At 43.5% G+C, this 15973-nt stretch overlaps 1 protein-coding gene across 1 annotated transcript in view; it reads right to left on the reverse strand.

Annotated features, from left to right (window-relative positions):
* Window positions 1-4811: 4811 nt before the first annotated feature.
* Window positions 4812-15973, reverse strand: part of ca9 (carbonic anhydrase IX) — a 110830-nt gene continuing 99668 nt past the window's right edge. The window contains exon 12 of the mRNA XM_060821209.1: window positions 4812-7927. Within this exon, the coding sequence (XP_060677192.1) occupies window positions 7867-7927 (61 nt within the window). The 3' untranslated portion in view covers window positions 4812-7866. The remainder of the gene's footprint in view (window positions 7928-15973) is intronic.

The raw sequence follows: 15973 nt of genomic DNA on the forward strand, positions 1-15973 counted from the left end.
TTTCCTCAATGTCTCATGCTATGCATTGACCCTCTCTACTTTCTAATTGCAGCTATTACTAACATATGACTAACTAAGAGTAATCCAGAGATTTCTATTTTCAATGTCCTGCTTAGCTTTTTGACTAGTTAGGGGATCAAAGCTTACAGGAAGAGGGCAGGAGAATTGAGTTGAAAAATGTATCAGCCATGATCGAATGGCAGACGACCACTCAATGGTCTGAATAGCCTAATTCTGCTCCAATATTTTATGGTCTACTTTATAATTTCCTCTCTACATCTTGAAAGCCTGATCTTTTGATCCAAGGGCCATTATGCTTACTCTTTCTATGTCATTGCTACTGTGGGCCACCACCTTTGTCTCATTCTCTCTTCTCTGATATTCTGCATCCAGTAAGTGATGTTCTTTACCTTGGTATCACGTAAGTGTCAAACTGTGTGGGGTTCACAGTGATGGCTTTCAAATGTTTCCCAGACTATGTAACCTCCTTTAACAACTACATCTTCTTCCTTCACTGTTCTCTCCTGGGCAGCCCCTTGTTCATTGTTGCAGTGGTCTTCTGTTTCAATGGATGTGAAAATAACATGGTACTGTTTGAACAAGAGCAAGGAATTCTTCCAGTAAACAGGCCAACATTTATCCCTCAACAAGCAGATTGTCTGGTCATGTATCCCATTGCTGTTTGTAGGATCTTAATATGTGCAAATTGGCTCCGTGTCCATATGCAACTACAGTAAAGCACCTAATAAACTGTCAAGTGTAAGGGCTCCTCGCTTGGTAAGAAATAGTAAGGGTTATAGAGCCAGTACAATTTCCGAATGCCCTAACATTGACTGCAATCTAATGTGAAGTTTACTGTTTATGAATATACTGTTTTATTTTTGATCTGTGAAAACACATATTTGATTGAAGTTATTTCACACTCATTTCCTTCCTGTCTTTAGGAAGAATATAAAACCTGAAAATCAGGAAGTAAAACCATATTGAGAGTATCTCCAGCCTGCGTCCTCTGTGGGAGATTAAACTAAACTACAAGTGGTTTGCAGTATGCACCATCTGTTCCCACCATTTAGCCCATCCCAGATAAAGCAGAGAAGCAGCAATCCTCCTTTAGCTTTTAAATTTGTTATCAACATCTCAAACAATGTTGCTGATACAACTGTGAACCAATGCCACCTACACCATTCTGTTTCACTAGTGAAGGATCAGAAAGTGTTAGAAAATAATTATGAATAATAAAATCAGGGGAAAAACATTTTAATATTTTGGAGAATTGTGAAACTTCAATCAAAGTAAATGCAAACTATTAGAAATGACAAATTCCATTAGAGAATGGTGATAATTTATGCTGCTTCAGATAGAATAATTTCACTATGAACCTAAAGGGCACTGATTTTTGGTTGACTCAGGGGCCCTGATTGCATTAGAGAGAATGGATTACCAGGGCAAGAATAACAGGCTTCCATTAACCATGAGGAGCACCAGTGGCAATAGCGGATGGTGAGTGAGTGAGTGATAAAGGCTGGCTTTCAGTGTCATCTCTAGTGTTTCCCTGCCCTCTACCCTAACAGCAAATACCAACTCCAGTACCAGAAAAATGCATCGTAAACATCTTGAAATATATTTCCTTCTCAATGCAATCAGTGGCAGACCCCCACAGCAAATCAGAAGTTAATGGTCCTTCTGTTAAAAGGTATTGGGCGTGATTCGTGAGCCATAGTTTTGTGACAGTGCAGCATAACTATTGCAAACAGGCCATAAAAAGTGCAGGTGAGCCTCCAGCACGTATTCCTCACAGGCACAGGAGCAGGCCTCTCAGCCCCTGAAATTTGTTCCACCATTCAGTCGGTTTATGGTTGAATTGTATCTCAACAATTTACTGGTTTAATATAACAAACAGTTGAGACAATGTCCACAAGAAGTTCACTCTCCTACGCTTTCTGCAGTATTACAGTGGGGAATTAGTAATGTAGTATTACAGTAATGTAGTATTACAGTATTACAGTGGGGAATTAGTTAATGTAGTATTACAGTGGGGAATTAACTTGAAAACCAGCAGCAAGTTGAACTGATTGCATTTTTTTTGTTGCTAAGTCCATCTTATTTTGGTCAGGTAAAGGAATTCTTCCTGCTCTGTAAAGACAGCAAAATGTGTGCTAGGTTTTAATGAGCAGACCGACATGGGAACAGGGTCCATTGTGAAATATTACAGATGTTGGAGATCAAAAATTCAAAGAAGGGAAATGTTTGAAATACGTAGCAGATTTGTGGAAGAGAGAAACAGAGTTAAAGTTTCAGGTTGGTGACTTTTCGTCAAGTCTGGGGCAAGGCATCAATCTGGAAGGTTAAAGGTGAGTTCGAACACACTCTCTGCCTGTACAATCTTTTCCATCATCATCACCTAATTTAGCTGTAATTGTTCCCATCCCTCCCCATTTGTGTACTTCCTCAGCTCAGTATGCAGTACACAATGGCAACTTATGTCCTGTGTCCTATCTCTCTCTCATAGCCATACTCACCAATTTCATCTATCCACTCAATGAATGCTTGCCTTTCTGCAGCTCTTCACTTAGCAAGATTTGAGTACACAGCTCACTCGGGGCAGGCAGAGAACTGCGGGTGAGGTGACGGGGTGGGGGGTGGGCGGTTGGTCCTCTATAGAACACACAACCGACATCTGTAGAGGTGGAGGAGATAATGGAGCTGAATAAAGTTAGTGCATTGTAGGTCCTGGATATCAGAGAGGGAGGGATAGGATGATCCTAGCTAACGGGTGAGACAACAAAATAAAAAGTGTGTATAATATGAACACTTTTATGATAAAGATTCTTATCTTGTCCTCACAAATTCTTTTTGTTTGAAAAAGAATCTACCCTAGGCCCTTGCCATGTGCAGCAAGAATGGCTAAATCTGGTTTGTCGAGGTGTGGAGTTCTCCTGAATGTGCACTGACACAGCACACATGTAGGTCAGTTACTTGATGGGACCGGTAAGGCTTTGAATCTGCTGGCTCACACTTTACAAGTGAGGAAGGGTTAACAAGGAGATATGGAGTAACACTGGAGAATCCAAAATAATAAATCCAACAACTGTGGATATCTAGAACTAGAAATTTTAAATAAAAACAGAAATTGATGGAGGAACTTTTCAGGTCTTACAGCGTCTGTGGAGAGAAAGCGGATGGCCAGTGATGGTCAGAAGCAAGTTCTGATGAAGGGTCACTGGACTTGGAACATGATTCTGCCTTCTCTCCACAGATACTGGATAGTCTGGATTGGAGATCAATCCCTGGACACTGATGATGCACCCTGTGGCTGTTGACTAACAGGAGAATTATTGATCTTAAAAGCGGACTCACCACAGTTAGAGAAATTGGAGGAGTCCACGATAAACCTGAAGGAGGTGAAGCTGTAGACCACCCAGAGTGCTGCCACCTTCTGAGAGTAACCAGTGAGATATGCATCACTTAACGCTCCAATCTGAAGTGGTTAGCAAAATGATCATTGGCATCCTGCTCACTCTCAGGAGAATAGTGTTCTTATGGCCAAGTGCACTGGAGTTAAATGCTTGCCCCCCCACTGAGTCCCCAATGTACTGTAATTTGTCCCAGTTTTAAACCCACGCCCTCCCCGCAGCCTTTCCTGATCTGAAACTCTCCACCAATGTAAAATGCAGTTGATGAAGGAGCAGCGCTCTGAAAGCTAGAATTTCCAAATAAACCTGTTGGACTATAACCTGATGTTGTGTGATTTTTAACTCTACAATAAGAGGCAAATGTAAACTTGCAAACAAAAATTAATAACTTGAAGGCATTTGTCAGGAACAGAACTTTATTAGTTGATTCGTATAGCACAGAAACAGACCCTTCAGTCCAACTAGTCCATGCCACCCAGGTTCCCAAACTAAACTAGTCCCACCCACCTGCCTGCGTTTGGCCCATATCCCTCTCGACATTTCCTATTCACGGACTTAGCTAAATGTCTTTTTAACATTGTAACAACACCTGCAACCATTAATTTCTCTGGCAGTTCATTCCACACACGAATTACTCTCAGTGTAAAAAATTTCCCACTCGTGTCCTTTTTGAATCTTTCTTCTCACCTTAAAAATGTAATCCCTGGTTTTGAACTCTCCCACCTTAGAGAAAAGATCCTTCTTATTCACTTTATTTATGCCTCGCATAATTTTAGAAACCTCAATAAGGTCACCCCTCAACCACTTACACTCCAGTGGAAAAAATCCCAGCTATTTTTATATCTAAAACCCTCCATTCCTGGCAACATCCTGATAAACCTTTTCTGATCTTCCTCCAGTTTAATAATATCCTTCCTACAACAGGGTGACAGCAGAGACCTCACCGAGGTGCTGAACAACCTCAGCATGACAACCCAATTCCTCAGGTCAGGCAGCATCCAAGGAGCAGGAGAATCGATGTTTCGGGCTGTCGCAAGATACTATTTGGCTTTTAAGTGATTTTTTTAAAGGAATTGTTTTGAGCACGACTTCAAAATTGAACAAAGCATTTTGAGATATGAGGTGGTTCATGCCAATGTTAGAGACTGTGGGTAAATACCATTTGCTTTCATTGTTCGGACCCTAAGGTTAAGGATTTGGGTTGGAGAAAGTGAGGACTGCAGATTTTGGAGATCAGAGCTGAAAATGTGTTGCTGGAAAAGTGCAGCAGGTCAGGCAGCATCCAAGGAGCAGGAGAGTCGACGTTTCAGGCATGAGCCCTTCTTCAGGATTTCCTGAAGAAGGGCTCATGCCTGAAACATCGATTCTCCTGCTCCTTGGATTCTGCCTGACCTGAGGAATTGGGTTGTCATGCTGAGATTGTTCAGCACCTTGGTGAGGTCTCTGCTGTCATGACAGCAAGATACTTAGTTGCTTGTTCTCCAAATTCAGCCTATCACCCTGATTTGGGTTGTCCTATACTGGCTCCACCCAATATTAAAACTATAACCTCCTTGTCTGTTTCCTGGCAATGAACTCATCTGTGTCCTGGCACACCTTGTCTAACTTTACCCCGCAGCCTCCTTCAGCCTTGCATCCGTTCACACATCCTTTACAATCCTCTGACTCAGCTCTTTTGCACAATCTTCTGTTTCTTTGCATCTTCATTGGTAGAAGGGCTTTGAAACCACCTGAATTTAGACCTCATCCATGCTTGGTCCAAACAAAATCAAAAGGGCTAAATCCCAGAGGTATGTTGAGAATGCTGCTGTTGACTCACATTAAGGGGCCCCATGAAAAATCAACATCAATGTGAATCAGGAGGAAAGCCCTCCATTGGTTGGAGTCACACCTAACACTGATAATTCGCCACCCATAGGACATTACTGTAGGGTTTTCCCAGGGTAGATATTTTTCCAATCAACCTGATTGGATATTTCATGGCATACATCTGAAGCAGTTGGAATGTGAATCCACACTACCACTGCAGTTCAATAGGCCTCATTTCCACAGGATATTTTTTCCCTTTTTCTTTGGATCCACAGAACTAAATATTTTTCTTTACCTCACAAAATCACCCATGTTTTCCAATTGACTAATTTACATGCAAAGCCTGTTCAGGGCAATGCAGACTATCAAAGGTGAGGAAGAGGGGGAGGGGCCTAAATCAAAACAGAGTTAGAATTAAAATCCCTACAGTGGAAACAGGGGATTCAGCCAAACAAGTCCACATTGACTCTCCAAAGAGCATCTCACACAGACTCACACCCCTTTCCTATCGCTAAAACCCATATTTCCCATGGCTAATCTATCTATCCTACACATCCTTGTTCACAATGGACAATTTCGTATTGCCAGTTCACCTACCTACACATCTTTAGACTACAGGAGGAAACCAGAGCACCCGAAGAAATCCACGCAGACTCAGGGAGCACGTGCAAACTCCACACAGACAGTCGTCCGAGGGTGGAATTGACCTCAGGCTCCTGATACTGTGAAGCAGCAGTGTTAACCATCGAGTTACCGTGCTGCCCCAAAACCGTGTATTTCCCATGACTAATGTTGGAAATTCCTCAGGATATTGTCCTATCCCCAACTGTCTTCATCTGCTTCAAACAATCTAATACACGGTTAGAATTAGGGGTGTTCACTGACCATGTTCAGTTCTTTCAAAACTTCCCAATTACTGAAGAAATCTGTGCCAACTCTGAAAATTCAACAACAGATAACATGTATGCCGCAGAAGTTCCAGGTAATGACCATTTCCAATAAAACATAATCCAATCATCTGCTTTTGTCTTTCACGGTGATTATAATTACGGATAATTCACCAACAACATCCTGGTTCTATTAACAAAAAATACTAGACCAGCCTCATAAACACAAGAGCCAGTCAGAGGCTAGACATTCTGTGGCAAGAAACTCAACGCTTGATTCCTCAAAACTTACTTACAAGACACAAGTCAGGAATGTAATGGAATACCCCACGCTTCCCTGGCTGAGTGCAGCTCCAATAAGACTCAAGAGGCCTGTTATCATCCTGGATAACATAACTATTTGATTGGCACCACATCCACTACCTTCAGCATTCATTCCCTGCACCACTGCACAGTGACAGCTACAAGATTCATTGCAACAACTTGCCAAGCTTTCTTGACAGTACATTGCAAACTTGTAACTGCTAACACCTATGAAGACCCTACATTTGAACAAGCAATACCCATCCAGGTCACATACCATCCTGACTTAAAACAATGCAATTGTTCGTTCTTTGTTACTGTGTCAAATCTCTGAAACTCTCCCTCCGAACCATACAGAGTGCAATGGTTTTTGAAGGTCACTCACTACTATGTTCTGGCTTAGGGATATACAATAACTGCTGGCCTTGTCAAAAACAACAATGTGAATGAATAAAAACTTCAAACGCCCTCCCGAAAATCATTCATTAGACCATTTCTCCCTTTCCATGCCTCTGCAAACCCATTTTTATGATCTAGCTAGTGATCAACTTTTCTAAATTTTCTTTTCTTGGAAGATATTTCCCTGTCTAGCTGAATTAGTGAAGGCCCTGGGACTTTGTCATAAGCCATACTATGAAAATGCAAGCTATAGTCTTACTATCCTGAGGGTGATCTCTTGATTTGTGACTATAGTTTCCTTTACTCCAACAAAAATCTTGTTTTAGACAGTCATTGCTGTCAGCTTTGGTTTACAATAATGTTTTTTAAAAGGATTTCTCAGAGCCATCATGCAACTTCTTCCAGTAGAGGTTATTACTGACTTTGTGTCACTTTACAGAGTCATCAGGTCAAACTAAGGAAAAGATACAAATATATTTTTGCGCGCATGTTTTTCCTCCCAAAATTATACTTCACCAAACAGATATGCAGTTCAACCCTGTTTCTGCAATTTTGTTAATTAAATATACCCAAGCACTGAACATTATCCTCCACCACCACCGAAAGTGTATGTGACATCCTGTGTCATACAGTAAATAAACTTGTGCCCTTGTATATCACATTGCATATAAAAAATAAGCACACAATAATGAATGTAAAGTTAACTGTCTTACACAACTGATCAAAATTGTTTACCAGTCTCCCAGTATCTGAACAATCGATAGCCTCAGTGAAATTGCCCTGGTGCTGTACAGCTCTACTCTTTAAGTACTGCATTTCTTTACTTTGTATTCAGATCGTGACATATTACAATGCAGAATTTTACTAAAGCATGACCCCTTTCTAGAATTGTACAGAATAATTGTTATTCAGAAACAGTTTCAGTTGCATTAAGCTAAAGTTCTGAACAGGACAAATAACAAACAGGTAATTTGTTCTTGAGGAATCATTAACTTCTGCTCTGACATCCAGGTTCGATTCCAGGTTTTCTGCTGGTAAACAGATTTGCTGAGTTCTCACGCTTCCATTGTAGCAGCAGGTTTGTAGATTACCTTCTGTCCTCTTTCAGTGTTTGATCTGTTAAAAACAAAGTTTGCAATGAGAAGTGAAACATTGCTGTGAAAGGAATCAAAGAGAGAAGAAAACTGATGCATTGTTTTACAAGGTATACAGATTCAACAAAAGGTTGAAGTTCAAATTTTTAATTTGGTTGCTCTTTCTCTTTAACAATACTTTCAATCGATAAGAGTTATCTGCATCAATGGATATTAATACATAAATGCCTCAGACATGCACATCAGAAGGACATTAATTTCTGGGTCTATGCTAAATCACCTTGTGTGACAGCTGAATCAGCACTATAGGCAAATAACGTCTGTGTCTTTGGGCTAAGAAAAGGAGACAATCAGTAAAGAGTTTGCTTCATTCTGTTCACTATCCAATAGCACATGCTATGTTATGTGAGACCTTGAACATGATTTACTCATGCTCATTATAAAAAGTGGCTGTTGACATTCAAGTTCTACACTCATATGGAAATAAAACTAATTTGATCAGTACCAGGCACTTTCGAAACTCTGCAATAGGAATGAAACTGGATGGCCCATATGACACCAACTAAGGCACTGGAAATTACAACACATAACATAGCCCTATAGAATCTGGCAAGAATACTCCTCACTAACATCTACAGACTCGTACCAAAATTGAGCAAACTGTCTCAGACTAGTAAAAGAAACTGTCGGACAGTCATATCCACAGAATCATATCTTACAAACAAATGATGCCCCAGACACCATCACCATCCCCACTGACAGGCCAGACCCAACAGAGGGATTGACACAATGGTATACAGGTGGGGAGCCCTTAACGTTGACTCTGAATCCCATAAAGTTTCATGATATTGGGTCAAACATGGGCAAAAAAATCTCTTGTTGACCAATTCACTGCCCACTCTCCAGCTGAGGAATCTTCTGCATTTTGAATACTAACTACAGGGTTTCACAGGATACAGTACATAATCTGGGCTATTCTCTTCTTCACAATAGACAATAGGTGCAGAAGTAGGCCATTCAGCCCTTCAAGCCAGCACCACCATTCAATATGATCATGGCTGATCATTCCTAATTAGTATCTTCTTCCTGCCTTATCTCCATAACCCTTGATTCCACTATCTTTGAGAGCTCTATCCAACGCTTTCTTAAATGAATCCAGAGACTGGGCCTCCACTGTCCTCTGGGGCAGAACATTCCACACAGCCACCACTCTCTGGGTGAAGAAGTTTCTCCTCATCTCTGTCCTAAATGGTCTACCCCGTATTTTTAAGCTGTGTCCTCTGGTTTGGCACTCACCCATCAGTGGAAACATGTTTTCTGCTGCCAGAGTGTCCAATCCTTTCATAATCTCTTATGTCTCAATCAGATTCCCTCTCAGTCTTCTAAACTCAAGGGTATACAAGCCCAGTCGCTCCAGTCTTTCAGTGTAAGGTAATCCCGCCATTCCAGGAATTGACCTCGTGAACCTACGCTGCACTCCCTTAATAGCCAGAATGTTTTTCCTCAAATTTGGAGACCAGAACAGCACACAGTACTCCAGGTGTGGTCTCACCAGGGCCCTGTACAGCTGCAGAAGCACCTCTTTGCTTCTATATTCAATTCCTCTTGTTATGAAGGCCAGCATGCTATTAACCTTCTTCACTACCTGCTGTACCTGCATGTTTGCCTTCATTGACTGGTGTACAAGATCTCTCTGTACTGCCCCTTTACCTAAATTGATTCCATTGAGGTAGTAATCTGCCTTCCTGTTCTTGCCACCAAAGTGGATAACCATACATTTATCCACATTAAACTGCATCTGCCATGCATCTGCCCACTCACCTAACTTGTCCAGGTCACCCTGTAATCTCCTAGCATCCTCATCACATTTCACCCTGCCACCCAGCTTAGTATCATCAGCAAATTTGCTAATGTTATTGCTGATACCATCTTCTATCTCATTAACAGATATTGTAAAAAGCTGCGGTCCCAGCATGGTTCCCGAAACGTCGAATTCTCTATTCCTGAGATGCTGCCTAACCTGCTGTGCTTCGACCAGCAACACATTTGCAGCTGTGATCTCCAGCATCTGCAGACCTCATTTTTTACTCCCTGCAGTATCCCACTGGTCACTGCCTGCCATTCCAAAATGGAGCCGTTTATCACTACCCTTTGTTTCCTATCAACCAACCAATTTTCAATCCAATCTAGTACTTTGCCCCCAATACCATGCGCCCTAATTTTACTCACTAACCTCCTGTGTGGGACTTTATCAAAAGCTTTCTGAAAGTCCAGGTACACTACATCTACTGGATCTCCCTCGTCCAACTTCAGAGTTACATCCTCAAAAAATTCAAGAAGATTAGTCAAGCATGATTTCCCCTTCAAAAATCCATGCTGACTCTGTCCTATCCTCTTACTACCATCCAGATGTGCCGTAATTTCATATTTTATAATAGACTCCAGCATCTTTCCCACCACTGAGGTCAGACTAACTGGTGTATAATTTCCTGCTTTCTCTCTCCCACCTTTCTTAAAAAGTGGTATAACATTAGCCACCCTCCAATCCTCAGGAACCGACCCCGAATCTATCGAACTCTGGAAAATAATCACCAACGTATCCACGATTTCCCAAGCCACCTCCTTCAGTACCCTGGGATGTAGACCATCAGGCCCCGGAGACTTATCAACCTTCAGACCCTACAGTCTCTCCAACACCAATTCCTGGCAAACATAAATTCCCTTAAGTTCAGGTCCTTCAGTCACTGTTGCCTCAGGGAGATTGCTTGTGTCTTCCCCAGTGAACACAGATCTGAAGTACCCATTTAATTCTTCTGCCATTTCTCTGTTCCCCGTAATATATTCCCCTGTTTCTGTCTTCAAGGGCCCAATTTTAGTCCTAACCATTTTTTTGCCTTGCACATACTTAAAAAAGCTTTTACTATCCTCCTTTATATTATTGGCCAGTTTACCTTTGTACCTCATTTTTCCTCTGCGTATTTCCTTCTTAGTAATCCTCTGTTGCTCTTTAAAAGCTTCCCAGTCCTCAGTTTTCCCACTTATCTTTGCTATGTTATACTTTTTCTCTTTTAACTTTATATGTTTCTTAACTTCCCTCGTCAGCCACGGACGCCCATACCTCCTCCTGGGATCTTTCTTCCTTTTTGGAATGAACTGATCCTGCAACTTCTGCATTATACACAGAAATATCCGCCATTGTTCCTTCATGGTCATCCCTGCTAAGGTATTGACCATTGAACTTTGGCTAGCTTCTCCCTCATAGCTCCATAGTTCCCTTTATTCAACAGAAGTACTGTCACTTCCGACTGTACCCTCTCCCTCTCAAATTGCAGATTGAAGCTTAATGTATTATGGTCACTACTTCCCAATGGCTCCTTCACTTCGAGGTCTCTGACCAATTCTGGTTCGTTGCACAATACCAGATCCAGAATTGCCTTCTCCCTGGTCGGCTCCAGCACCAGCTGTTCTAAGAATCCATCTCTGAGGCACTCCACAAAGTCTCTTTCTTGAGGTCCAATACCATCCTGATTCTCCCAGTCTACCTGCTGACATCCAGTCCCTGTACACCTCCATCCCCCATCACGAAGGACTCAAAGCCCTCCGATTCTTCCTTTCCCGCCGCACCAACCAGTACCCTTCCACTGACACCCTCCTTCGACTGACTGAACTGGTCCTCACCCTGAATAACTTCTCTTTTCAATCCTCCCACTTCCTCCAAACTAAAGGAGTTGCCATGGGCACCCGCATGGGCCCCAGCTATGCCTGCCTCTTCGTAGGATATGTGGAACAGTCCATCTTCCGCAACTACACTGGCACCACCCCCCACCTTTTCCTCCGCTACATCGATGACTGTATCGGCGCTGCCTCGTGCTCCCACGAGGAGATTGAACAGTTCATCAACTTTACTAACACCTTCCATCCCGACCTGAAATTCACCTGGACTGTCTCAGACTCCTCCCTCCCCTTCCTAGACCTTTCCATTTCTATCTCGGGCGACCGACTCAACACAGACATCTATTATAAACCGACTGACTCCCACAGCTACCTGGACTACACCTCCTCCCACCCTGCCCCCTGTAAAAACGCCATCCCATATTCCCAATTCCTTCGTCTCCGCCGCATCTGCTCCCAGGAGGACCAATTCCAACACCGCACAGCCCAGATGGCCTCCTTCTTCAAGGACCGCAGATTCCCCCCAGACGTGATCGACGATGCCCTCCACCGCATCTCCTCCACTTCCCGCTCCTCCGCCCTTGAGCCCCGCTCCTCCAACCGCCACCAAGACAGAACCCCACTGGTTCTCACCTACCACCCCACCAACCTGCGCATACAACGTATTATCCGCCGCCATTTCCGCCAGCTCCAAACGGACCCCACCACCAAGGATATATTTCCCTCCCCTCCCCTATCAGCGTTCCGCAAGGACCACTCCCTTCGTGACTCCCGTGTCAGATCCACACCCCCCACCAACCCAACCTCCACCCCCGGCACCTTCCCCTGCAACCGCAGGAAATGTAAAACTTGCGCCCACACCTCCACACTCACTTCTCTCCAAGGCCCCAAGGGATCCTTCCATATCCGCCACAAGTTCACCTGTACCTCCACACACATCATCTATTGCATCCGCTGCACCCGATGTGGCCTCCTCTATATTGGTGAGACAGGCCGCTTACTTGCGGAACGCTTCAGAGAACACCTCTGGGCCGCCCGAACCAACCAACCCAATCACCCCGTGGCTCAACACTTTAACTCCCCCTCCCACTCCACCGAGGACATGCAGGTCCTTGGACTCCTCCACCGGCAGAACACAACTACACGACGGCTGGAGGAGGAGCGCCTCATCTTCCGCCTGGGAACCCTCCAACCACAAGGTATGAATTCAGATTTCTCCAGCTTCCTCATTTCCCCTCCCCCCACCTTGTCTCAGTCGGTTCCCTCAACTCAGCACCGCCCGCCTAACCTGCAAGCCTCTTCCTGACCTCTCCGCCCCCCCCCCACTCCGGCCTATCACCCTCACCTTGACCTCCTTCCACCTATCCCACCTCCATCGCCCCTCCCCCTAGTCCCTCCTCCCTACCTTTTATCTCAGCCTGCTTGGCTCTCTCTCTCTTATTCCTGATGAAGGGCTTATGCTCGAAACGTCGAATTCTCTATTCCTGAGATGCTGCCTGGCCTGCTGTGCTTTGACCAGCAACACATTTGCAGCTGTGATTGCCAGCATCTGCAGACCTCATTTTTTACTCGAAAATCCCCCATAACAATTGTAGTAACATCTTTGCAACAGGCCAATTTCAGCTCCTGATTCATCTTACATCCGACATCCAGACTACTGTTTGGGGGCCTGTAGATGACTCCCAAGACTTCCTGGGATGCGTGGGATTCACTGGCTGGGCCAGCATTTATTGCCATTGGAGTGGCCTCCTGGAGGCACTACAGACTGTTTGGTGTAGGGACACTCAAACGTCATCAGGGAAGGAGTTTTAGGATTTTGTCCCCATGACATTGAAGGAAAGCAATATGTTTGGATCAAGTTGGTGTGAGATTTGGAAAGATGGTGGTGTTCCCACATAGGTGCTGATTTTTTAAGTGGTTGTGGTCATGGTTTTGGAAATTGTTGTCAAAGAAGCCTGATTTTTTGCAGTGCATCATACAGATGGCACACATTGCTGCCACTGAGTGCCGGTGATGCAGGGCGGAGTAGATGCTTTGAGGGCTGCTTTGTTCTGGTTGGTGTCAAGCTTGAACATTGTTGGGGGCTGCATCCATCCAGGCAAGTGGAAATTTCAATGTACATCACCAAGAGTCTCAGAAGCTCTACTATAGACCAATACCTCAAGGGTATAGTTGGTAGACTAGGTCTGCTACAACTGGTGAGGAAACTAACAAGAGGGAAAAGATCATATTTGACCTTGTCCTCACCAATCCACCTGCGGCCGATGCATGTGTTCATGACAGTATTGTTAGACATGACTGTCACACTGACATTGTGGAGATGAAGTCTCATCTTCAAAGTAAAGATACCCTCTAATGTGCTGTGTGGCACCACCATCATGCTAAATAGGATAGATTTCAAATAGATCTAAAAGAAATCAATAAAACTGAAAGAACTGTGGATGCTGGAAATCAGAAACAGAAACAAAAATTGCTGGAAAAGCTCAGCAGATCTGGCAGCATCAGTGGAGAGAAATCAGAGTTAACATTTTGGGTCCAGTGGCCCTTCCTCAGAACTCAAGGACTCAGTTCTAAGGAAGAGTCACTTGACCTGGAACATTAACTCTAATTTCTGACCACAGATGCTGCCAGACCTTCTGAGTTTTTCCAGCAATTTCTGTTTTTGTTTCTAAAAGAACTCAAGACTGGGCATCCATGAGGCACTGTAGGCCATCAGCCAATGTAGAGTTATACTCCAACAAAGTATGTTCTTGTTAGACAGAAGAAGGTTGAGGGGTGACTTAATAGAGACATACAAGATAATCAGAGGGTTAGATAGGGTGGACAGGGAGAGCCTTTTTCCAAGTATGGGGACAGCAAACACGAGGGGACACAACTTTAAAGTGAGGGGAGATAGGGATAAGACAGATGTCAGAGATAGTTTCTTTACTCAGAGAGTAGTAAGGGTATGGAATGCTCTGCCTGCAACGGTAGTAGATTCACCAAGTTTAAGTACATTTAAGTTGTCATTGGACAGGCAAATGGACGCACATGGAATAGTGTAGGTGGGATGGGCTTCAGATTAGTATGACAGGGCAAAGCAACATCGAGGGCCGAAGGGCCTGTACAGCACTGTAATGTTCTAAATGTTCTATTATTTGGGACTTTTTGTTTTACAAGATAGAGGCCAATGAGTTTTTGGTTTTTGTTCTGTGCTTATCTTTTAAAAGAGCGAAAGATAAGAGAGTAACGCTGAACAGTGAGTTCAACCAGAATCCCCAAGAAGGGCGGCACTGTGGCTCCATGGTTAGCACTGCCACCTCACAGCGCCAGGGACCTGGGTTTGATCCCAGCCTCAGGACACTGTGTGGAGTTTGCTCATTCTCCCCGTGTTTATGTGGGTTTCCTCCGGGTGCTCCAATTTCATCCTAGTCTAAAGATGTGCAGATCAGGTGAATTGGCCATACTGAATTGCCCATAGTGTTAGGTGTATTAATTAAAGGGAAATTGCTCTGGATGGGTTACTATTCGGAGGGTTGGTATGGACTTGTTGGACCAAAGGGCCTGTTTCCACAGAATAGGGAATCTAATCTAAAAGTATGTGACTTAAGCTAAATGACTAGATAAGCTACTTAGGGAGATAGTCACCAAAGTGTTTACTAAATCAAGTTTTTACAACTTATGGAAAAGAGAGAGGTTAGAGTCTTCAAGCAGGTTCAGTTCAGTATAAGGAAAAGAAACACACAGCAAAAGGGTAGTTTCAGTTTTGATATCTCTATTGCCACCAAAGCTGGAATGATACTGTAACACAATTGGTGACTCCTCAGATACTGAAACAGTCCATGTTCAAATGTAGAAGATGAAGACAATATCCAGGCTTGTGCTGACAAGCGGAAGGAACATTCACACCACACAAATAATCAATTCCAATAAGAGACTGTCGAACCACTGCTCCTTGACATCTAATGGTGTTACCATCATTGAATCCCCCATATCAACATCCTGGGGGTTACCATTGACCAGAAATTCAACAAGACTTGCTCCAAGAATAGTTATCCAATGAACACTGTCCGCTGGTTTCTCAGCAACAAACCCAAACAAACAAGACAAAACACGTCCAGAAACCCTAGCCACTCTCCCCTACATCAAAGACATCTCGGAAATGACTGCCAGACTACTCAGACCCCTTGGCATCATGGTGCCCACAAACCCACCAACACACTAAATCAGCAGCTAATGAACTTGAAAGACTCTATACAGACAATGAGCAAAACTAACATCATTTACAAAATACCATACAAGGACTGCAACAAACACTACATTGGACAAACAGGCAGAAAACTAGCCACCAGGATACATGAACACCAACTAGCCACAAAAAGACATGACCCCCTCTCAATAGTATCCTCACATACAG

Source organism: Hemiscyllium ocellatum, chromosome 1 (assembly GCF_020745735.1).
Source record: "Hemiscyllium ocellatum isolate sHemOce1 chromosome 1, sHemOce1.pat.X.cur, whole genome shotgun sequence".
NCBI classification, from domain to species: Eukaryota; Metazoa; Chordata; class Chondrichthyes; order Orectolobiformes; family Hemiscylliidae; genus Hemiscyllium; species Hemiscyllium ocellatum.